This window comes from Hibiscus syriacus, unplaced genomic scaffold (assembly GCF_006381635.1).
Source record: "Hibiscus syriacus cultivar Baekdansim isolate YM2019G1 unplaced genomic scaffold, ASM638163v2 tig00116960_pilon, whole genome shotgun sequence".
Lineage (NCBI taxonomy): Eukaryota > Viridiplantae > Streptophyta > Magnoliopsida > Malvales > Malvaceae > Hibiscus > Hibiscus syriacus.
This window is the reverse complement of record NW_024063486.1, coordinates 927,593-953,393: the sequence shown is the minus strand read 5'-3', so window position 1 is coordinate 953,393 and position 25,801 is coordinate 927,593. Positions and strand designations below refer to the sequence as shown.

The following is a 25,801-nucleotide window of genomic DNA, read 5'->3' as shown; positions in this document are numbered from 1 at the left end:
TAATAATCGAACATTGCCTTAATTTTAAAAATCATGATGCGGTTTTGAAAATGATGTCGACTTATTTCGAGAATCACTAGTAGTCACCCCCTAAGTATACTTGCGAAAGATATACTATTAATTCCCTAATAAGTGAACATTGCCTTAGGGTTAAAAATAAAATGTGGTCAAACAAATTTTATTTATCCTAATTAAACTAAAAGTAATTAAGGCTTTTTCTAGCTTAAAATGTCAAATTATGAAATTAAAGGAACCTAGAACCTTAAACCTAAAATTGTGGGCTATAACCCTATTTGATTTTTAAATTAGTTATTGAATCGAATAACCGAGATGGTCCCTCAAGTATTTAGGTGAGGGTCAACTCGTATTTAACCTATTTAATTATGTCAAAATTAAAACATTAATCAAAGTTGGGGACTAAAAAGTCAAAGGACTAAAATATCGAGTTACAAGAGACTAAAAGTTTGGGGACCTAAATCAATAATTTCTAAACTTGAGGACTAATTTAAAAGCTAATTTTTTATCTAAATTATTAAACCTAAAGTATTTTTATAAAATATTAATTATTAATAAATTTTAAAAGTCGAGCAATCGATTTGAGTAATCGGCCATCTATTGTGAAAACGTGACTCGAATTGCTCCCTAATTAAAACTAATGTGAAATCCTAATTTCTAAGTTTGATACGAATATGAATCTAATTTAAAAACTAAATCTAGAATTTAAACTATGAAATAATCAAAACAATTAATAAAAAATTAATTAAAAATTTAAAACAATAAACAAATAAAAACAAACAAAAACAATCATAAAATAAAAAATAAATTAAACATAAAATATGAGGACCTAATTACATAGAATAAAATAACATTTAGTGAAATGCACAAAAATAAAAAAAAATAGTAGTTAAATAGGAAATAAATAGTGACCAAAATGCAAAAATTAAAATAATATTAGCTAAATCAGAAACTAACAGTAACTAAATTAAAATAAAACAAAACAGAATGATAAAATTACAATAAATTAGAAACGAAAGGTCTAGTGACCAAAATGTAAAAACATGACAAAGTTTGGGGGACTAAAAACGATAATAACTCAAAAAGTAACAACATATGCACAAAAAAAGACAGAATTGTAAAATCTGTCCATAAAGTTTCAAAAAAATTAAAAGGTCACTACACATGACTAAAGTGTAAAAACACGGTAAAAGTGGGGAATTAAACTGAAATTATGCCAAAAATTTTAAAGCACAAACAGAAAATGGAAAATTAATTAAACAGTCCCTTCCAGTGACCATTTTGTAAAATCACGGCAAACTGTTGGGGAACTAAAACGTGATTTCCCCTGAAATTGTTTTATAATACAAACTTTTTTTCTTTTTTAAACATTTCATTTTTTTCTATTTTTTAATTGTTTAGAGAGAGAGAGGGTTTCTCTCTCTAAAATTTTGGTCGCTCGTCGGTCCCGACCACTACTGCCATCTACGGTGGTTGTTGGCCACCAAAATTTACCGAGAGACTCATCTCGACGCGGTGGTCACAGATTCGGGCTCGATTTTATGAAAAAAAGGTCACCTAATACTGTAAAATAAGCCAAGAACCCCTCGGCTTCCACCGCCCAGATCTCCATCGTTCGCCGTTGGATCAGGCTCAAATTTTTGTATGTTGCTCCCCTCCTTGAGAAGTTCCTCATCACCGTTCGGATCTGCGAATTGACTCTCCAAACGCTGGCGGGGCTACGACCAATCGTAAGGTACTATTCTTTCCTCTTTTTTGTATTTTCGAAAGCTAATAAAAAAATACCAGCAATAAGAAAACATTTGAACTTTTTTATTGATTTTTCGAATGGAAAGTCGTCCCCTTTTTATAATCAATGACCCTTGGGTTTTATATTTACCCTTTTACAAATTTAAAATGAATAAAAATATCCTTTGCTTGGTGCAGTTGACATTGCTATGTTGCAGCAGAGGGGTGAGCTACTGCTGGTGGGTTAGTGGTGTGTGTGGTCGGCGGTTAAGGTGGATGCAGGCAGCAGGTATGACTTTGTTTGACTTCTCTTTCCTTTTTTATTAATATATTTGGGGTACAAAAATTGGTGATTACATATATTTTTCTAGACGTTCAAAAATATTCAAAATTGCCCATAATAGATCTCACCCCAAAATTTTTAATATAGATTAATACATGAATTTTCTAGGTTCTCGGCTATAATTTTAGGTCCTCTTAGTTGTTAGGGAATCTGAGATTATATATGAGAAAGTTAAAATTATGTGTTAATCTAAAAATACATTCATTGCATTCATAAGTCTAAACAAAAATATTGTGTGATCAAATAAGCATTGTTTTTACCTGCGTTATAAGGGTGTTAATCGTTCCTCATATGTAACTGTGCCCCCGAAATCAATCTTGATTTTTGCATAATTATAATTTTTTGGTCACCCGATCATACCTAAACGATGGGTGACGACTCACAACCTTTGTAAAAGTACGTAACCATATTTGTTTTCATTCATTGGGTAAAAAAGTAGTGCGTACATTTCCTTTAAAGTTTGACTTTTCATACTGCTACTCTATTCAATTGAGGAGAGTATAGTAGTATTACTTCATGAATAATATCATGTTGCACACAATATAAACCAAATGATTCAACGTATTCTCCACTACAATTACTTCTCGTCATCTTAATATTTTTAGTAAGTTGGTTTTTACTTCTTTTTATAAATAATAAATGGTTTTTAATTTTTTTTATAAAGAATAAATTTCTCCATAGTTTCATTTTTGCTCATAAGCAAATATACATAAAAATACTTTGTGATACAATCAATGATGTTAATAAATTATTTATTTCATTCCTTCGTTTGTGGTATCATTAAGAACTTGGTCATTAAGAATTTCTTAGCGCTAACATCTTCGCTTTTGTATTTATTGTATAATATCATCCATAATTATTTAACTATCTTATAGATACTATACAGTTCATATAGTGTATCCGATAATCTATTCAGGATGTAGTTCTTCCATAGGAAGTCATAATATTCTTAAACTTTAACAGTAGTGAATGTGATAACAATGTCTACCTCGCCCTATCTAATAATAGGAGGATCATCACATATTTTGTCAGAATTAAAATGATCAAAGAGAACAACATTTCTATTTACATGTCTTCAAATTCTATCCATAAAGTTTCACTTTGATATCCCATTAATCGCAAGTAGTTTTAGTCTAAAATCTAACAATTGAGTAATTTCTGTTAAACGAAGAAAATTTAGTAAAATTAAAGTCTAAAATAAAATTTTACAATCAACATTGTTTTGTTAAATATGTTAAACGCTATGATTTAATTAAATTAATACTCAAAATAGAATCAATTTCATGTCTTTACTCCTCTTCCGAATACCAACTGCTAAAATGAAATACTTAAAATTTATCTTTAGTCATAAGCTTAATGCAAAAATAAGTATTCAAAGTATACCTAAAATTAACTAACATTTCAAACGTTACATTTTTAGGTGTTTTGACTATAACAGTCGATAAATTTGGTCGTTAAGTGACACGTGTAGATGTTTGTGCTAATCCTGTGCTTCATTCAAAGTTCAAGCATGTTGAGTTTGATCTATTTTTTGTTCGTGAGATGGTTGTTGCTGGTAAGTTGCAGATGCATGAAGTTCCAACTTATGAACAAGTGGCTGATGTGCTGACAAAGCCACTCTCAGCACCTATGTTTGTGAAACATCGTCAAAAACTTATAGTCACACAGTTGTTGTTTAGAAGTTTGGAAAGCATGGGAAATGTTGGTTCTCAAACTGTTGTTTAGAAGTTTGGAAAGCATAGGGAATATTGAGAGTATGTGAGAATGTACAGAATATTGATGAATGTAATAGGTTTATATTATACAATCAGTTATGATTTGGTTAGGATGAGTTTGCTAAGTTTTCTGTTATGAAGGTTTCTGTTATTCTTTTGTAGTTAGGTTGAGTTCTCATGTAGCTATAAGTAAGGCATGATTGTAAATACTTGAGATATAGTGTTTTCATTAACAAGGTTTAGAGAGCCTCTTCTCTCTTATCTTCTCTATTCTTTACTCATTAAGTTGAGTTTAAGTATCTTATCACTAGAGATTATTGACATATAATTTTATTTTTATGGATGAGTCTACGATGAATGCCACACACCGATGTACAACAATATAAATTTATGAATACTCATTAAATTATTGTAAAATGATCTTTTTGGTTATTCAACTTTTAAAAATTATAAAACGAGCATTAAACTTTGAATTTCGTTAAAAAAACACTAACAATTAACTATTGTTAAGGGGCATTGTGACATACTAAATTAATAAAAAAAATCTCATATTCTCCTTTAATTGTGACTAAAATTATGTTTTTGATTTTTTTAATGTTATTAAGTAATAGTTTTAAAATTTATTTTTAAATATATGGATTTCACAATTTTATTTTTGAAATTATAAATATATTTTTAAAATTATATTTAAAACTATTAAAAAAGTTAAATAATTGAACCACATTGCTTAGTAAAAAATAATTTCATTTTTTAATAATTGAAATTATTGGATCACAATTATAAATTTTAAAATTATAATCACAATTAACTAGAAATTAATGATAAAATAATTTTACGAATTAAAAAAATCATGAAGTTATAATTTTAAAAATGAATAGTGAATTTATATATATATATTTAAAACTATTTTTTAGAATTATTACTTAGAAATATTGAAAATTGTCAAAATAAAATTTTAGTTACAATTAAGGGGTCAAATGAGATTTTATTATTATTAATTTAACATGTTATGTTACTTCTAATGATAGTTAAAGATGTGGTATCCATTTTATAATAAAATTTAAAATTTAATGTCTATTATGTAACTTTTAAAAGTTTAATGTTTAAAAGGATTATTTTAATATAATTTAATGACCAATTAAAAATTTTACCTTACAGCACAAACCAAACGATCTGGGTGGTAAATGAATTGTTATTATTATTTGAGGTTCCTAGTTAGAGCACCATGAATTCTAAAGGAATGTGTATTCAATGTTAAATGAATGAGAGTTATCTTTGAATAGATATTAGCTTATATTCATTCAATGTTAAATGGTTGAGAGTTATCTTTGAATAGATATTATCTTATATTCATTCCAGATTAAAAATAATAATATATAAAATTAGGGTGCATTTCAGTGTGGCATGCATTCTAATTTTTTAAATAATATTTAATATACTAATTGTATTATTAGTAATAGGTTAAATATAATGCTTTTAAATCTTATTCCCTGAAATAATAGTATATTACATAAACCGAAATCCCAAACGCCTCCTAAAAGAAGAATCTTATCATCAATTTTTAAGGGAAAAATTGTAAATTTGGTAAAGACAAGGTATTGAAAAGCAACAAATTTTAGTTATCAAATGACAAACGTGGTGTCTTAAAACTCTATAAAAAAATCAATCAATAAATCAATTGGAAGAGGGAACAAGAAACAACTCCAACAAACGATCTTTGAATTCTTTGTCAGATTCAATCTCAAAACACACTGCTAATCATCTCTCCTTGAAAACCATAAGTCAACAGCTCCCAGAAAAGAATTATTTTGAATCTTTCCATTCTTTGATCTGCTTGTATGAAGATGGTTTTGTTATGGATCTTTGTTTTATTCATTGCTAGTTTAAACTTGGGTTTGGCTCACGTTAATGGAGGAGATCAACCGTTGGCTAAGATCAATATCCTCAAAGCTACCATTGCCTTTCATGAATTCGCTGCTATTTCAGCCCAACCTGTTCTTCTTGGTTTAAAGGTACAATCTTTTTTATGCTCATCTTTCTTTGGTTAACTTATCAGCACTCTTGGAAAGTTCTTTGTTTTTTTTTTCTTTTGTTCATTGGGTTTTCAATACTAAGAACTTTCAAGTTAACTTTTCATTAAGTTCATGATAATCAATAGGAATCTGAGTTATTTAAAAGGATGTTACATTTTTTATAAAAATATGTTTTTTTATATAGTAAATTATGGGTTATTTACAGAGAGAATGGCTTAAAATATAAATGAATTGTATGAGCATACATATATGTGAGTCTGTAACTTATATATAAATTAAAATCATAGTGTTCTAGTTTCTCTTGAGTTTATGATGAGTACATTTTTATGTATTTTCATGATTTGTTTGATCACAGGGGGAGGACACTCAATGGACAACTGTGATTTTCATGAATCCAAACCCGTCTTCAGATGACTGGGTTGGAGTCTTTTCTCCGGCGAAGTTCGAGTAATGTTAACCTTGTCGTAATTTCATCTGCAACCCACTTAGTGTGCTTGTTTTGACTGAGGTTTTTATGAAAACTCAGTTTACTGATACATCATTGTTTATGCAGTATTTAATAGGATCCTATTCATTTTCATTTCACCGTAAGCTTCGTTAGTGAATTTTGATTTGTTTGAGAACTTAGAGATAGTTTGTGGTGGTGTTTATGGTAGCCCATCGACCTGTCCACCACCAGTGAATGACCGGAAAGAACAGCTTCCATATATCTGTTCAGCTCCAATAAAGGTGAATGCGGGTCCATTTTTTATTAATGATTTTTACAATTGTATGGCTTGAAAACTCATTCAACTTGCACACTTTTCTTTTGCGGCGTTCCAGTACAAGTATGCAAATAAGTCAAGTCCATTTTATACAAAGACAGGCAGTGGTTCACTGAGGTTCCAGCTTATAAATCAGCGAGCGGATTTCTCATTTGCTTTATTTTCAGGCGGATTATCAGATGTAAATCACGTCCATTGTCTCTCCATTCTCATATTTCTTTTTCTTCCTCCTTAGACCTTTGCAATGTATTTTTTACATCACATTGAATCATTGGTTCAGCTTAGTGCCTCTTCATTATCTTACTTAGTTTTCTTCCAAGGAAAGTCCCCCCTCCCCACTTGTTAAACTAATTTTGTACTTGAATATATTACAGCCAACCTTGGTGGCTATATCAGATCCGATATCGTTTGTAAATCCAAAAGCACCCTTGTATCCACGCCTTGCTCTAGGGAAGTCTTGGGATGAAGTAAGTTCTAACTAATGCCTTCTATATTCTGATTCCTGTATTAACTTTTCTTGTGTTTTCTGATCTGGGAAAAGATTTACATAATTTCCTAAAAAAATTAATTATTATTAGTTAAATAGATGTACGCATTAGCTAATTCTGCTATTGTATCATTGATGATAAGCTAATGAAATTCTGTTAAGTTGTGAAAGTCAAGGTTCCTGGATGATGTCATATCTCTGCCTACTTGATTGTACTCAATTTAGCGAGCGTATTGTGATATTGAATTAATCTGTGCATCAAGACATAATTTCCATTTTGGTTTGCTCTGGTTGTTCCTTTTATTAGTATTCTAGCAATAGTTGATTTGTTGCACAGATGACAGTAACCTGGACAAGTGGCTATGACATAGATGAAGCAGCCCCGTTTGTTGAGTGGGGTAGAAAGGGAGATTTGCGAGTTAGATCTCCCGCTGGAACTGTGACTTTCAAACGGAATAGCATGTGCGGTATGAACGGATTTACTTTTTATGGGACTATGGTGCTGCAATAATATTGCTTTAAATTTGAATATACATGTTTGATGTGGATGTTCCTTTATTAATAAAAAAAATATGGGTAAGTCAGACGTAATTCCTCCTTTCTATCTGTCATTAACTCTTCCTCTTCAGCTAGTGGCTATTTAATGACAAACAGCACTCTAGTCCTAATTTCATGGCTTCAAAATTGTTTAAGAACTTGAATGATGAAGTCTCCAATTTGATTACTTCTAGTTATCTGAAAACTGTATTAATGTGTTCTTCATTATCTCACTTGCAACAGATTTTATTTCCTTGACTCGACCATAAACAAACTGACTATATGAGATACGAAATAATTTCACTTCATACATTGTTTAATGGAGTGGATGATTGATCTACAGGTTCACCTGCAAGTACAGTTGGCTGGCGTGATCCAGGTTTCACGCATACAAGTTTCTTGAAAGATTTGTGGCCGAACTTTGTGTAAGCATCGTAAATATCCGTTCCCCTATCTAGATATGTTACAAATTGAAAGTTTAAATGATCTCACTTACGAGGTTGCATATGATGGCATTTCAGATACACATACAGGATTGGTCATCTCTTATCTAATGGTTCAGTCGTATGGAGCAAAACGTATTCATTTAAATCATCCCCGTATCCTGGACAAAACTCATTACAGAGGGTCATTATTTTTGGTGATATGGGTAAGGTAATATTGAAAACCCAATAATGAAGTGCTTGTGAGAAGGCAGTAGGATTTGTCAAAAGATAGGAAATTTGATAGATTGACCAACCCACATATTTTGTCTGATTTTTCGGAAATTTGATTTTCTGTGCACTGCCAACTATGTTATCATTTTTGGAAATTTTTGCATTATATGACAAGTTAGTAAAATCTCACAGGCAGAGCGTGATGGTTCAAATGAGTATAGTAATTATCAGCCTGGTGCACTCAATACTACGGACCAACTCATTAGGGACCTAGACAACATTGACATAGTTTTCCACATAGGAGACTTGACTTATTCGAATGGATACATTTCACAGTGGGACCAATTTACAGCACAGGTGGAGCCTATAGCATCGAGTGTTCCATACATGATTGCAAGGTCCTCCATACTTGCTTTGCTTGGGCCATTTAGCATGTTATATTTGAGACTTAACTTGTAGATGCTATTTGAAACATAATTTATCATTTGTGTTGCAGTGGTAATCATGAACGGGATTGGCCAAACTCCGGATCATTCTACAATACACCTGATTCGGGTGGTGAATGTGGTGTGCCAGCAGAAACCATGTTTTATTATCCAGCTGAGAACAAGGCAAAGTTTTGGTAATTATAGTGAAAATGCTTCTACGATAAATCTTACCGCTTTTCTCCTTTTCGCTGAAACGAAGATAAGAATATTCCGTATTTGGTAAAAATAGTAACATGATGTAGCTTCCTAAAGGATTAAATAAGTATTGCAATACTATACCTGTGTAGAATGTTAAAGGAACATCCTTGAAACTGATCAAACAAGATAAAACATTTACACAGTGATTAAGGATTCTGAAGAACAGTTGTTTTATATATCTACCAGCTGTTATTAACTATTAATGGCCTGATTTATCTAAACAGATGTTTCAGAGAGACCATTGTTGTTTTGTATATCTACCACCATTGGTGTTTGCAAAGCTCCGAACACAACCTCTGTTTTAGTCTGTTTTTCTCCCCATCCGTGGGGAAATATTGTAGCTCACCAGCTTCTGCCTTTGGCTTTAATTAGTGGAACCACACGCAGATTTGATGATAATTATCCTTGATTTTTGCACGATCATGTATTGGCTGACTTTTATTTCAAATAGAAAAGGGCTAGATATGGGTCCAATGAAAATTTTTGGCAACATTCTGAAAATGCAGGTACTCAGCAGATTATGGCCTATTTCACTTCTGCATAGCTGACAGTGAACATGACTGGAGAGAAGGATCGGAACAATATAAGTTTATTGACCAATGCCTTGCATCGGCCGATCGACACAGGCAGCCTTGGTTGATATTTGCTGCTCACCGTGTCCTTGGATATTCATCTAACTACTGGTACGGTCAGGAGGGTGCGTACGAAGAGCCTATGGGAAGGGAGAGTTTGCAGAGACTTTGGCAGAAGTACAAGGTTGACATCGCTTTCTATGGCCATGTCCATAACTATGAAAGATCATGCCCGATCTACCAGGTAAGGTTTGCGAATGCCAGAAGATTCTCAAATCTGCACTCTCGAACTAAATCCCAGCATCATAACTCATGCAATAATGAACCAGGGGTGCTCATTTGAACTGCCCCCTTGTTCAACTACCCTGGAACCGAACCATTGGTACTACGTCTCTAAATGAGTATCGTTTGTGCATGAACAAACACTCGCATACATACTACACAAGCAACCGAGTGAATACTTGATGCGTATGATAGTCATCGAGTCAGCATTATCTCTTTTCTCCATAACCGTAGCCTTTTGTATGGAATAGTTAGATTAGTACTATTTTTACTACAATCATATAATCTCTCTGAACTTTGTGGTATATGCTTTGTGCAGAATCAATGTATGAACAAAGTAAAAAACCATTACTTGGGTGTTATCAACGGAACGATCCACGTTGTCATGGGCGGTGGAGGGAGCCATCTTTCAGGTTTCAGCGAAGTTATTCCGCATTGGAGTATTTATAGAGATTATGACTGGGGATTCGTCAAGCTGACGGCATTTAACCAGTCGTCCCTGCTATTCGAGTATAAGAAGAGCCGCGACGGAAAGGTTTATGATTCCTTCACCATTTCAAGGGACTACAAGGATGTCTTGGCTTGTGTTCATGATAGCTGTGAACCGAAAACATTGGCAACTTGAACAAATCATCATTTTGTGTCTTTTATCAGGAGGATAGTCCAAGTGTGTTTTGATAGTGAAACAACTTGGGAGGAATTTGGAGGTTTTTTCCTTATGTAAACCTAGTGTTACCTCCTGTTATTGTGGTTCAACAGATGGTTGTTTGAATTAAGATTTTTTTTTACTTGTACTGAAAAAATAAATAATATATTTAATATTACTAGTTTTCTACTTCTATATTTCACGTGAATATATGCATGTAAATGATTTTAAGGTAAACTACGTATTTAGTCACACAATTATTACTTTAGTTTTGTTTTAGTTACTCAACTATTTTGCTAACGTTATATTTGGATTTTATTTTGGTCACACATTTAAAAAATCAATATAAGTGTTGATGTAGTATTTTTTTTTATTTTTTCAATAATGACATAGCATTACCTTATGTTGATATATTAGCATCACTGTTAATATTTAATGAAAGGTGACCAAAATGAAATAAAAATGTAACGTTAGTTATGATTTTGAAAAAAATAGTTAGATGACCAAAATGAAATCAAAGTGATAGTTGGATGACTAAATATGTAGTTTACCATTGTTTTTAATATTTAATATAATATTTTATTTACGTAACTAGTGTAAGTAATTAAAATATACTAAAAAATATTACAAAAGTAAGAGTTTCAAATCATTATTTAATTAGTTATTAATCTTAAAAATCATATTTTTACCATCTATAAAAGATGAACATGTTGTAGAATCATACTGTGTACACTTAAATCTTCTTATTGTTTTATTTGGCTTAATATAAAAAATTTCCAAACTATAATTTTTTTAGTGGATAAATATTTTCGGTTAATATAAATATTTAACATTACAAATTTTAAATAAATCGATCAGACATTAAAAAAGTCGGTTAATATAGTTAGGTGACTAAATACATAATTTACTCTTGTCATCTCCCTTGTCAGTCATCATCTCCCTTACCATTGCGCTTGCCGTCAGCTTGTGCGGGTGTAGTGATTAGATGAAAGTTTTGGGGTTTATTGGGTTCATCGAGGATGTCAGGTTTTGTTCAACTATGGGTTTTGAGTCGTTGGGTGGAGGTTTTAGTGGAGGTTCGGTCAACGACAATGACGACTGACGTGAACATAGAGATTATAAATTTCAAAGTTTTGGGTTTTTTTTTTAAGATTTAAGAAAACCTTGAGGTGTTTTAAAGGAAAATATGATTTAGTTTTTTGCTTTAAATAAGTTTTTCAAAATTATATAAATGAGATACGTGTTATTTGACAAAAAAAATTTACGGCCGCTAGGGTCGAGACACTTAAAATAATAATGTTTGTAATGTTAGACACATTGATTGACCGAAAGAAATTTAGACACTTAAATGAAAAAAGAGATACAATTCGAAATTTTTTATAGTAAACCTTTTTATTTATACAAAATTAATGTAAATAAATTCATTATATTATCAACGTGTTAAATAAGAATCTGGTTTTGAGTTATAAAATAAGTTAGTGTATGTACTTTTTGTTTTTGAAGTGGCATATCTTTTTTTTATCATATATTTCGTTCCAATACTTTTTACTAAGACAATCAAACCCCTTTTAATGATAAAATACATATTTGTCCATGATTGATAAGAGTGAATATTCGATCAGATTGAGTTGAGTAAATAAATTTTGAATCGTGTTTATGAAATTTGTTTTATAATTAAAATTTTATTTAAAAAAATTTCGAGTCGAGTTTATGAAATTTGAGTTGAGTTGTTCGAGTTTATGTGTAAATTTACTTATCAATATTTATAATGTTATGGTACAATTTGATTTCAATTTAAATTGTTTTCTATAATCATATACAATATACAAATAAATTTCTTCATATTTTTTCATGTGCAATATACATATATCATGCAGAGTTCAGAGATTTGACTCGAATTTAAAAACTAATTAACTAATTACTAAAAAAGTTTAGTTATTTGAATTTCATTTTATAACTCGATTTGAATTAGAATATTTTTTAGTCGTACGGGTTTTTTTAATCAAATCGAGTCAAAAAATAATTTTTCGAGTCAAATTTAATCACCCCTATTAAAAAAACATTTCTTGTCAGATATTTAAAAGTTAATTAGAAATTAATGTATCGTAAAATATGAAAAACAATTTACGAAAATGTGATATCAATTTGCTTATTACTTGAATCACACACTTATGCGATATCAATTTGCTTATTACTTGAACCAACCTGTTGGTATTATATTTATGTTTTAATTCATATTTTAAAACTTTTTGACTATATTTTAATCTTAAAAATGTGATGAATTACTGATTAATAAATGAATACTCAAGGTATGGAAACCTTAAAACCAAAGAAAACTATACTTTATTAATAAAAAAATATAAAAAGAAAAAAATGATTGTTTAATGAATTAATACTTAAAAGACAGAGAAAGAATACAAATAAAAGAATATCATATTTTTTTAAAACAAAAAAAATAGAAAAGATAATAGAAACTTCACATTTTCATGTTACACGTGTACATATAAATCAAATATAAAATTATTAAAATATTAAAAAAAATGTAAATTATAATAATTTTTTTAGTAAGCTATATAAGTAGTTACTTTTGTTTTTTTTATATGTTTTATTTTCATCACAGACTAAAATAGTGATCACTTACATTATTAGTATGCGTTATTTTAGTGATAGAGATATTAGTTTCTGTTAATTTAGTGATTTGATTAATTAAGAAATTGATTTTAAATTGAGCTCTGAAATTTCAAAAAATATATTTTCTCACTATCTTCGTACAAAAAGTGCCATAAAATTTTATTTTCTCCTAAAACTATCATATTTCTCTAATCCTAATTAAGGATGTATTTGATTCGGTTCAGTTTGATTTTTCAATAAAATATGAATCAAATCGTACTTTACGGATTTTAAAAATTGAAATCGAAACCGATGATGTAAAAACTGCGGTTTTCGATTTGATTAAGTTTTACGGTTTTCGACCGTTCACCATTTTTCAAACTCAACATAAAAGAACAAATTTAAAACTTAAAATTGCATATATATAACTTTGAATCTATAAAAAATTATTACTTTTAATATTTTATTTATTTAAGTTATCTTATAATAAATACAAAATAAATTTGTTGTAAATAATTATTTTCTTTTATTTTTAATTCAGTTTGATTTAGAACAAATAGTTTCCATATGAAAAAATTGAAACTAAATCGAATTGTATAATTATATTTTAAAATTGATCGATACTTAATCACAAAATGAAAAACTCGAACCAAACAAAATCATAACTCAATTCAGACCAATTTTTTAATTTTGTTGATTTCGTTGTTTATTGCGACCGCAACCGCTTTAAGCTGTCATTCATGTTATCTAGGATGAAAAAACTCAAACCAAACAAAATCATAACTCAATTCAAATCAATTTTTTTATTTTCTTGATTTTGTTGTTTATTGCGGCCGCAACCGCTTTAAGTCGTCATTCATGTTATCTAGGCAAAATCAACGAGATAATGCATTCGAATTTTTTTTTCACGAGATAATACTCTCGCCAGATTAATTGCTGAGATAGGGTGATCTCTACATTCCCAACGTGGGTCGCCATGCCGTCCTCGCGAGCTGTGGTGAGCTGGTGTAGGTCGCCATACCATCCCCACGAGCTGTGGTGAGATGGGTTAGGTAGCCATGCACGCCCAGCGACCTACCAGGTCTCCATGCACGCCCCGCGACCTATATGTCGCCATGCAGTCCCGACGACCAACGTTCACTCCTGGCCTCTGCATGATTGCTGTTGTTGCTCCCTTATGCATGCGTGATTCCCCTGCCGCTGTTTCTCCCTTATGCATGCGTGATTCCCCTGCCGCTGGTGCGTCTGCTCCTATCATGCATCTATCATAGCTGCATTATTACAACATTAATTCAACTGTTGCATGCAACAATTATTGATGCTTCAACGCTCAAATTTATTGCAGCTCACCAACACTCAAAGTGAGTTATATATTGGATATGGGGGTTTAGGGTAGAAGCAAAAGAAAGAAAAAAATTTTGCCGAGAGAAAGGAAAGGAAGAAGAAGAAAGGGAGATAAAGGTTCAAACATCGTTTGTGAGGTAATTTTTTATTGTTTAAATTAGTTTATTATATGAAATTATTAGTTTGTTAGTTTAGGGTTTAGGGTAAAACTAAAATTTAGTTAATTAGTTTGTTAGTATAAATTATTAGTTTGTTAGTTTAAGTTATATTATATTAGTTTGTTAGTTTAAGTTATATATTATATTATATAAAAAAATTAGTTAATTAGTTTAAGTTATTATATGTAAAAAAATATTTAATTAATTTGTTAGTGTGTTTAAACGTATATTAGGTTATTTGTTGAAGTTGAAGTTATATTATAAAAAAGGTTAATTAGTGTTTAATTAGTTTGTTAGTTTGTTATTTTAACTAAGTTATATTATAATAAAGAAATAGTTTATTAGTTTAAGTTATATTATAATATATTAGATTATATAAAATTAATTTGTTTAATTTATTGTTGTTTAAAGAAATATTTTGTTTACACGTACAATGCATTATTCTACAACTTTTACCCACGTACATATTGACTCGAAGAAAGAGACAAGAAAGGAAAAGAAAGGAAAGGAAGAAGGCATAAATACGCGTGTAATTTATTATTTATTGTTGTCCATTTTTTGTTGTTGTGTATGTGTAAATTAGTTAGTTAGTTTATATTAGATTATATAAAATTAATTTGTTTAATTTATTCCCGTTTAAAAAAATATTGTGTTCAAAAATATTTATTGTTGTTTAAAAAAATATTTTGCTTAATTTATATTAGATTATGTGTAAATTAGTAAGGAGTAAAAATTGAATGGAATATAATCTTAAAAGTTATTTGATATTTAACCTGACAAATTTGATTGATTAATTAACAAATTTGTTTGATATTTAAAAAAAATAAAAAATATTATTAAAATAATTATTATTATTAGTAATCATTATTAAATGATTAGTATCAAATCTAAATCATTAAATATTTATAATAAATAATTATTAGTAATCATTACTAAATCACATTATTATTAAATGACTAAATATCAAATCATTAGATTAATAATAATTATTAAATCATTATTAGTAATATTAATAAATAATCAATCAAGTTAAATAACAAATTTTATTTTATCGTTAATATAATATAATATTATATTTATTTATTTAATGATTTATGAAATTATCTTATCTAATTTTTTAATCTAAATATATATATATTTTTTATTTGTAGAGAAAATTTGCAACAACATTTTCACGATTGTCCATTATAATGGACAGATTATGGAAAATGAGGTCGAAGTTGTTTTTCAGTATGAAAAACCAATAATTATGATGTTCAAAAAAGATATCACATTTATAGAAATGAAACAGAAGATATAAAGAAAAAATCGAGCTGCAATTGATGGTTTGAGGTACAGGTTTATGATATGTCCCAACCCAGTCAGTTATGCTGCAGTACAACTTGAAGAAGATGATGATATTGGAACCATGATTTGATTACATGAGTCAACCAATATAACAGTTATTGAGTTATTTATTGATGTGCGTAACATGTGTGATGTTTCTGGGTCATCAAGAGATGTGGCTCAAAGTCCATTTGAAATGTCTTTCAATAGTGAGTTTGAGGACCCGACATACAGGTTCTCGAACAGTTTTATGGCATTATTGGAAAGTGGAAATGAAGTCGGAGGGACATCTGCAGCAGCAGAGTATGAGACGAGAAACATACACCATTCGGAATTGACTGTTTATATTGATGTTGAAAATCGATAGGGAGAAATTCATGATGATTCAAGTGAAGATGAAGAAACCGAAGAACTAGTTATGGGCGACGATGATAGTTTTTTCGGTGGAGGTATTCCCCCAATCAACTACAATATATATGCTCGTGTTGCATATATAATTTCTTGCTCCGTACTATTTGGTTGGAGCTGAAATTGATTTTTCAACCATAACAACTTCACACGCCACCCTTTACACTCTGTTGTTACCGGCGTTTTCCCAAGAAACGCACTGCAAAGTTATGCCACATTATTGTACTCATGTGTCATTATCATCGGCATCCCATTTGTTTGGACCCCGAGTTGCATTGCCACATCCTCAAGAGTTATCCTACATTCTCCATACAGAAGATGAAACGTGTGCGTTTCTGGTCTCCAACGTTCAATTAACGCACTGATCAAACCTGGGACCAACTTGTAGTCTCGTAGAAATGTTACATAGTAAAATCCAGCCTATTGCAATTTTTCTTCTATCAATCGGTGTGGCTTGGGCGGATTATTTAGCCGATGTCGAAGGACTAGCTGCTCGTCCTCCTGCAATTCAATAATTCATAAAATTTATCACAATCATAAAATAATATTCAAATATTTAATAATAATAATTCATTAAACAAATTTTTTATTTTACTAAATAAGAATAACACCATTATTCCCAAATGAGTCGAAATATGTTCATTGTCAAGTCTCAGCAGTAGAATTTGGTCAGCCATTCAAATAAATCTGTAAAAAAATTAAACAACAATATTTAAAAAATCATTTAATATAATCTAATATAAACTAACTAACAAAAAAACTTTTATATAATAACTTATAATATAATAAACTAATAAACTAACAAACTAACCTTTTTAAAATATAACTTAAACGTGAATTTTGCCCTTAATCAACTAATAAACTATTCTTTTATATAACTTAAACTAATAAACTATTAATTATAATATAACTTAACTATTTAACTAACACAAACTAATTAAATATTTTTTATATATAACTTACTACTAACAAACAAACTAATTAATTATTTTTTAATATATAACTATAAAACAAACTAATTAAATAATTTTTTATTTATGTATGATATAACTTAAACTAACAATAATATAACTTAAACTAACAAACTAATTAACTAAATTTTTGTTTTACCCTAAACCCTAACTATTAAACTGACAAACTAATAATTTAAAATAATAAACTAATTTAAATAATAAAAAATTACCTCACGGTGTTTGCCTTATCTCCCTTTCTTCTTCTTCCTTTCATTTCTCTCGGCACTCTTTTCCCTTTTTTTTTCTTTTATGCTTCGTTAACCCCATATCCTATATATAAAATATAGCCTCGACTGCTTCAATTAATTCGACAATAATTGTAGAAATCACGAGGCTGCAACATTTGCAATAATGCATCAATTATTGATGCACTTTACAGCGAAAATTATGCTGCAATAATGCAGGACGCTGGGCGTGCATGGTGACCTACAAGTATGTGCATGGTTTATACAAAGCTGCAGCAGCTCACCACAGCACATGGGGACGGCATGACAACCTCCTTGGTCGCCCGACGCTCTTGGCGACCTACGTGGGGACTGTAGCATTCGCCCTATCTCAACAATTAATATGGTGAGAGCATTATCTCGTGAAATAAAATTTCTCAGCACATTATCTCGTCAATTCTGCCTGTTATCTATGATGAAAAAAAAATTCTAAAAAAAAATTCCAAGTTACTTTGACAACCACAACTCCAACAGTGAACTCTCTAACTCTTAAGTGCACTAATACAAGTTACAAAATGATTCTATAATAAACCCCTCGAATAAGAGTGAATAGAACTTGATTCAATTCGAAAAATCAATCTTTTTAATTTGATTCGATTTAAAAAATTGATTCGAATTAATTTTGAGTTATAACTTTATAAACTTAACTTGACTCAATTTTTTTTAAATTAAAGTGGAGTTATAAAATAGAACTCGAATAACTTGAATATTAATTCAAATAACTCAAAATTTTTAGTAATTAGCGGATTAATTATCAAGTTTGAGTTGAGTATCTTGTCTCTGTATGATATACATATATCACATATGAAAAAAAATATGAAGAAATATATAAGTATTGTATATGGCTATAGAAAACAATTTAATTTGGAATCAAATAATGTCATAAATATTTATAATTAAATTTAAACAAAAACTTGAACAACTTCACTCGACTTGAATTTTGTAAACTCGACTCGATTAAAAAATCCAAATTAAGTTTGAGTTACAAAATAGAACTCGTCAACTCGAATAATTCAAAATATTTTTGAATCGACTCAACAAAAAATTTCAAATTAAATTTTAGTTATAAAATAGGACTAACCAACTCGAATAACTCAATTTTTTTAATCGACTCGATCAAACGCTCACCATTACCCTTGACATCCTTTTAGTTAAGGAGGATGCCAGATACCTTTCAAATCCAAACGGAAGTTTTATAATAAAAAAACTCATTACATATACTTGATTAATAAACGGTGGAATATTGAATATTGAATATTTATATAATATATATAATACTAAATTGCAGCCGCAATGCAACATAACGCTCGCATCGTAACGTTTTTGAAGGTTACCACGACGTAATATCGGTGAAACGCGATAAGGGAACCGCATCACGATTGTTGCGGTAAAAAACCGTTACGTAACACCATAACACGCTATAAATTGCACCGCAACAAACTTTAAATTATATGAAATATAAAATTACATAGATGAATTGTAATTTAATTCTTAAAACTGGATTATAAATATATATATCATTAATAATATCGTAATAGTTATGTTTAAAATTAGTACTTAAATTTGAATTAATTAAATTATTTATTAACACTATTTTAAAATTAATTTAATTTAAATTTAAATTGAATTTTTCTCATATCTAAAATTGACAGGATTAATTTTAAATTAAAATTTTACATTAACATTAAGTATCATAATTATATGTTTATTTATTATTATATTGAGAAATAATTGATAGACGATGGAGTAAACAACTTCATAATGATTTACATTCTGTTGGTACGTTATAAAACTTTTAAATTTAAATTGTGATATCTTGTTTAGATATTTATTATGCTATTTTTTATGTAGGATATTTTCTAAATCCACAATTTCTATATGGAGGCAATTCCACAAGTGAAGTGATTCGTGAAACTATAAATGGAGTTAGAAATGTTACACAGAGGATAGAACCCAACTTGAATGATCAAATTCTTGCAACGAACCATGTATGAATTTTGTATACTTAAATTGTTTGAAAAACTCATAAATTATCATGTTTAAACTACTAATTCATTTATTTTTCAGTTGTTGCTATATCGAGACAAAATGGATTCTTTTGGAACACCATTTACTCAAGCTACAATTTTGAAGACTAACCCTGGTAAACAAAAAAGAATTTATCCTCTATAGTTTTGTAGATAATAAAGATATTTGTATAAATACTTTATGAATTATATCTTAATATTTATGTTTTTTTGTAGTTGAATGGTGGATTAATTATGGAAATTGTGTACCACAACTTCAACGCATCGTTGTCAAAGTTTTGAGTCAAACAACTTCATCTTCAAATTGTGAGCGTAATTGGAGTACGTTTAGTTTTATCCATACAAAGAAGATAAATGAATTCAAGCATAAAAAGCTTCAAAAATTGGTTTATGTCCATTATAGTATGAGGTTGAAGCTGAGACAAATGCAAAGAAAAAGTGCACAAGAATTAAAAATGGGTTTTAATCCGATTAATCTTGAAAATATTTTTGAAGAAGATGACCTACTAAATGCATGGATTGAAGAAAGATAGAATGCTACACTTGATAGTGAACAAAATTTCTCATGGTTAACTGAGAAGTTAGTTAATGAAACTGATGAAGAAACTCAAGGTGAAGATATGAATAGTTCACCTACTCCATCTAATGAGGAAAATATTCAACTATCGACATCAGGTTATGATGATGATGATGATGACGATGACGACGATGACGACGATGACGGTGGTGGTTGTGATGATCATGCTGGTGATAATGAAGGTACATACCAACAAAAATATGGACACATTTATTCTACTGTTTTTCATGGAGATCAAGGTACGTCTAAATATCCTTACGATGATAATTCAGGTTTGTATAGAACAAATGCATCACAAAATAAAAGAGATGATGATGATAGAACTCATAGGAGGATGGGAGAACACTTTTATGATTCATTTGCAAGTTCATCATCATATAGTTCAACTACAAATGATAATGAAATTAGTGAATCGTTTCATGGTTCTCATTCTTACCAACCAAATTCATGTTATCCAGTTTACCTTGAACAAAATCCAAGTTATGGATTTTTTGAGCATCATTTATCATACAACATGTTTCTTACCAATGATGCATCTTATGAAGCACATAATGTGATGTCTTCTTCACATGGAACAGGAAGGAATCAAAACCAAGACAATGACGAAGATGGAAATGCTTTAGAACCACCACGCCATTCATTTTGGTGGTGAACTGTAAGATATATAATTTTTATATTTATAGTTATGTATTTTTTCTTTCTTTCTATGTTATGTAAAATGAACATTTTCACGTTAGAATATAAAAAAATTGATATGATTTTAGTGATATTGTTTATATGTTATTAATTAACATTATAATTGTTATTACCCACTATCCAATATTGTAACCCCCTAGACCCGGCCTATGTGTTTCGACTAAGTCTAGTGGATCACATTATGATTATTAAAGACATTTTCCGAAATCGTTATTCTATCAATATAAAATCACATTATAAATAACATGAAATTATAAACAAATTATACTATCAAAATCCAACTCGTAAATATAGTACCAATAAATAATAATTTAATTTAAAACATGTCTTCAAATTCAAAATCATAATAAACCGAGCAGTACTAGCAAAAGAGTCATCATTATAAAATCCGATATTTAAAATAAGGTCCATGTCACCAAAATAAAGTCAACTTGCAAGATAAAACATTACAATCTGATTCACTTCAAGAGCTATGTTGATCCTCCAAGTGCTCGAACCGAGGTATCTAACCAACAGTATCTGAAAGGGGGAAAACATTTTCAAAAGGTGAGCTAGGCTCAGTGTGTCCCAACATTTCCATAAAATGTCAATAGGTACAAATCATAGTCCAGTAATCTCACAAATTCGTAAAAGAGTTTAACTTTTGAAAATCATAGTTTAAACCCTTTTCTGGTACACCATCAGTAGTTCTCAAAATTATTTTCCATATAGCTTACTTTATGCACATAGCAAAAAGAAAGCCGACTTAAGGATAGGCTCTGAAGCTTGTATCCTTAAGCCCAAGTCAATAAGTCCATATAGCTTACCCAAAGCACACAGCAAAGGAAAGCCGACCTAATGAAACATCTTGGGGCCCTCAAGAGTCACATTAGGCCCATTTAGCTTGATCAGAGCTATTCCATCGTAATTTAATTCCAAAATTCAATTGCACCGTGACATAAATTCCATAAATCCAAAAACATGGTAATCATATACCATTTCAAAACAAAAATTAGATAGCAGCCATATTCCATAAATTGTCACATTAAATTGGTGCATCCATAAAACAATAACCAAATGAACTCAGTGTACCTCATATTAAAACCAATAAAACAGTTCAGTAATAATTAGGGAACACACCTCGACAATAGGTTCAAATAGCAAATCTACTGATTGTTGGTTTCACCACGCTCTGCTACCGTTTTCGAACGCGTGAATAATGGCACACGTGGTTTAACTGATCTAGAAGAGTTGTGTCGAGTTGTCGAACGATCCGGAGAGTCTCTTGTACCTTCAAACAATAATAATCTATCAGTCCCAAATCCTATTTAATTGTTCAAAACTAGACTTCTTAAGTATATAAGCATTTTTCGGGTTTGACTATCAATTTGGGGTATTTCGAGTCTGAATTTGGCCAAACGAATTGCGGAATCGGAATCAAGACGTCGAAAAACATAAAGTATGACTTTTCGAAAATTCAGATTCTTGGTCAAAGTCAAAGTCAACTACTTTGACCGTCGATTTGGAGTCCTTCGGGTTTGAATTTGATGAAACAGACAGCGGAAACGGATTTGGCACGTCGAAAACTATCAGGATAGGTATACTCAGAAAAGATTAACGGTCGTTTAATGCTCGGTCAAAGCCATTTTAAGTTTTGGTCAAAGAAAGTCAACGGTCAACGGTCGGGTCGGGTCGGGTCAACGGTCGGGTCGGGTCAGACCGGTCAAACCGGTTCAGACCGATCAAACCGGTTCGAACCGGTTGAAACCGGTCAAACCGGTCAGAACCGGTTGAAAACCGGTTAAACCGGTTTCCAGCAGCCACTCGCCATGCGGCGGCGCGTGTGGCGTCCTCCGGGGCCCTAAAAATCCCGGAAAAATTTCTAAAAATTATTTTGAGCGATTTTGAGATACTTACAACGATCGGTTCAAATTTTTGAACGGCGGAGAGCTCGATTTCAAATCGGCCGAATCTTTGACTGCACCACCTCCTCACGTGCCGCTGTCTACGGCGGACAAGGTTGACACCGGTGAACTCGGAACGGCACAAGGAACACGATGGTGCGGGAGGTGTCATAAACGGAGCAACGATCAGCGGTGAATTTAAGATGTTCTCGGCGATAGAGCTAACAAAACCGTCGCTACTTTGACTGGAAATTCCCGACGTTTGGCCGCGTTTCGCTTCAATTAATTTGAAGGATTTGTTCCTCGCTCGATGATGAACACAACGGTGGTTTCAAAACAACGATCGGAATTCGGACGGCGTTTGGATCGGACTTGAAAGTGGAGGTGTGAGAGGAAGAAAATTGAAGGAATAACATTTGTGATTTCTGATTGTAAATCAGAAATCACGCTTAAATCATCAAGCCTACCGACAGTTTTAGGGGAAATTCAAGGCTTGGTCCCTGAATTTCCTTTACTTCGAAAATGGCATACAAGTTTCCATAAATTTTAATTTAGTCACTAAATTTCACCCATTTTCACAATTTACCTCCAATTTCAATTAATATTATTTTGTAAATATTCGGGTTGTTACAAATATGATAGCACTTCTATGGTTTATATTTATTTTTAATAAATTTTTATCTATGAAATTTAATTTTTATTTTCAAAATAAAATATTAAAAGAGTATATTAATATTAGTATATTAAAATATAACTCTAAAATGTATAAATATAATATTTTAGACGTATTGTGATTTTTGAGGAAGAGATCACGCCCGCGACAGCTGCAACACGTTACGTAACGTCCGCAGCATCCGCAATCGCGACATCGCAACTGCATTCGCAACAAAATCCGCAACCGTAATTTGATATTATGATATAATAATTAAATTTAAATTAGTTTAATCTCTACTATCTACATCAAATATATGAATTTGTTGAATACATAATTAGTAAAACAAATATAAATATATAATAAAAATAATATTGATGAGAGATTTAAATATTTAAATCTATTATCTGTAATAGTATTGAAAATTTGATATCAAAATTTATTATTCATAAAAATAAAATGAATTTAAAAATAAATATACTAGAGAAGGATTAACATCCACATTCATTCTAAAGTTCATTACTAATAGTAAAAAGATATTCAACTTAAATATTATATAGTTATCAATATCAAACTAATCAAATATTTAAAAATATATAAATTTATATTATGTATCATGATTCATAATCTTAAACTGAATTAGAATAAAATATGCAAACTAAAGAGGCACGAGATGATAAAAACATGTATGTTCAGGTTTGATGATCGACTGGATTTTGTTTCTTGATATTTTTTATTTTGTTAAAATAATGTTAATTTGAAAAATATAGCATTAAAATTTAATAATAAATATATATTATTATTAGATCGAATGAATTAAAATTGAGAAACGAATTGTTCACTCGTATTTAGACATAAAATCATATGAGCAAAGATAGAAAACAAACATAATTGTATTTCTTTTGTTGAGGCATGTATAAACAATTTCCTTAAAACAGATTCGCCATCTCATTGGCGCTTTGAATAACGTTGGATGTCTATCTTCCAAGATACAACAACAAACGGTCACAACAGTAAGCACAATAGTAGTGATCAGTCGAACACAATCTTGTATTTCTCTATCACCAGAAAGAATAAATTTGGGAGGAATTTTGTTAAGTGTTTTTCTATTCCAAGGTTGTGAGTTGTGTCTTAACTAACCTATTTATAGTTGAGATGAAATGAATTGAAAGGTTAAAACCATTTGGTGAAAAGACTAGACCTTTGATGAAGAGAATTTTTGAAAAACTAATAAGTATAATTGAATAGATGCAACTTTAAATAAAAAAAAAAGTCTATTCACCAAGTGACATGACTTATTATTAATAAGGCTATTCACCAAGTGATAAAACTTATGAGTTATTATATAATACCATCAATATCATTAAACTAATCCATTAATGTTTCTAACAATCCCCACATGAATGAATTTGCTAGTTCAAAACATTGATTCGATGTGGTGATAAATTCTACGTTTGATATTTGCATATGATAGGTAGGCCTTCCCTTTTAAATTTTCCCTTGTGAAAATATTTTTACCTTACTGGTTGTCTAGTAGACATGATGTCCTTGAATTATCATGTTGTTTGTGTAAGCAATGATGTCGACACCGTTTTCCGCCTGGGCGGGAAAACTCGTACCGACTTAGGAGTTTTTCTTTGGAAAGGTTTTTGAAATGTGATGAGTCTTCACCAATCTTTAAGGTGCAATTGGGACACCATAAAACAGGGTGATTTTAATAAAACATTTTATCTTTATCAAAATATCAAGTTTCAGGGTATGCAAAAATCCAGAAATTAGGTTCGAGAGTCGGTTACACGTGGGGAAGGATTAGCACCCCCACAAGCGCCCAAAAATTGGTACCTAGTTGATTACCCTGTATTTAGAATAAAAAATTTTGAGTTAGAACTTTATCTAATTTAAAAATCATTACGGACGCAAAGTTGAAAAGGGTATTCGTTTATTAATGCCAATAGCATTCACCCCTAGCATAAATGAGGGAGATCAACTATTGTACCCAATAACCAGATATTTCCTTAATTTTAGAAATCATGATGCGATCTTCAAAAGGATGTTGACCTATTTCGGGAATCACTAGTAGTCATCCCCTTAACATACTTGCAGGAGATATACTATCGAATCCCTAATAAGTGAACATTGCCTTAAATTTTAAAATAAAATGCAATCAAACAAATTTTTTTTAATCCTAATTAAACTAAGAGTAAATTAAGTCTCTCTCTATCCTAAAGTGTCAAGTTATGAAATTAAATAACCTAGAGGCACAAACATTTTATTTTTATCAAAATACCAAGTTTCAGGGTATGCAAAAATCCATAAATCAGGTTTGGGAGTCGGTTACACGTGGGGAAGGATTAGCACCCCCACAAGTGACCAAAAATTGGTACCTAGTTGATTACCCTATATTTAAAATAAAAATTTT

General features: G+C 30.4%; 1 protein-coding gene across 1 annotated transcript; it reads left to right on the top strand.

Annotated features, from left to right (window-relative positions):
* The first annotated feature begins 5,545 nt into the window (after positions 1–5,545).
* Positions 5,546–10,503, top strand: LOC120189873 (probable inactive purple acid phosphatase 27). Its single transcript, XM_039193019.1, has 12 exons — positions 5,546–5,813; positions 6,190–6,281; positions 6,491–6,563; positions 6,657–6,779; positions 6,973–7,065; positions 7,423–7,552; positions 7,966–8,047; positions 8,144–8,276; positions 8,471–8,676; positions 8,775–8,900; positions 9,471–9,780; positions 10,138–10,503. Exons 1-12 carry the CDS (start codon positions 5,640–5,642, stop codon positions 10,441–10,443), a joined length of 1,848 nt encoding a protein of 615 aa, XP_039048950.1. The 5' UTR covers positions 5,546–5,639; the 3' UTR covers positions 10,444–10,503.
* The last annotated feature ends 15,298 nt before the right edge of the window (positions 10,504–25,801 follow it).

Bases quoted from the DNA above. Each gene is read 5' to 3' on its own strand.
- LOC120189873 (XM_039193019.1), top strand. From the start codon at position 5,640: ATGAAGATGGTTTTGTTATGGATCTTTGTTTTATTCATTGCTAGTTTA. The intron at 8,277-8,470 runs GTAATATTGAAA...AAAATCTCACAG, and splicing joins TTTTTGGTGATATGGGTAAG to GCAGAGCGTGATGGTTCAAA. The intron at 9,781-10,137 runs GTAAGGTTTGCG...TGCTTTGTGCAG, and splicing joins GATCATGCCCGATCTACCAG to AATCAATGTATGAACAAAGT.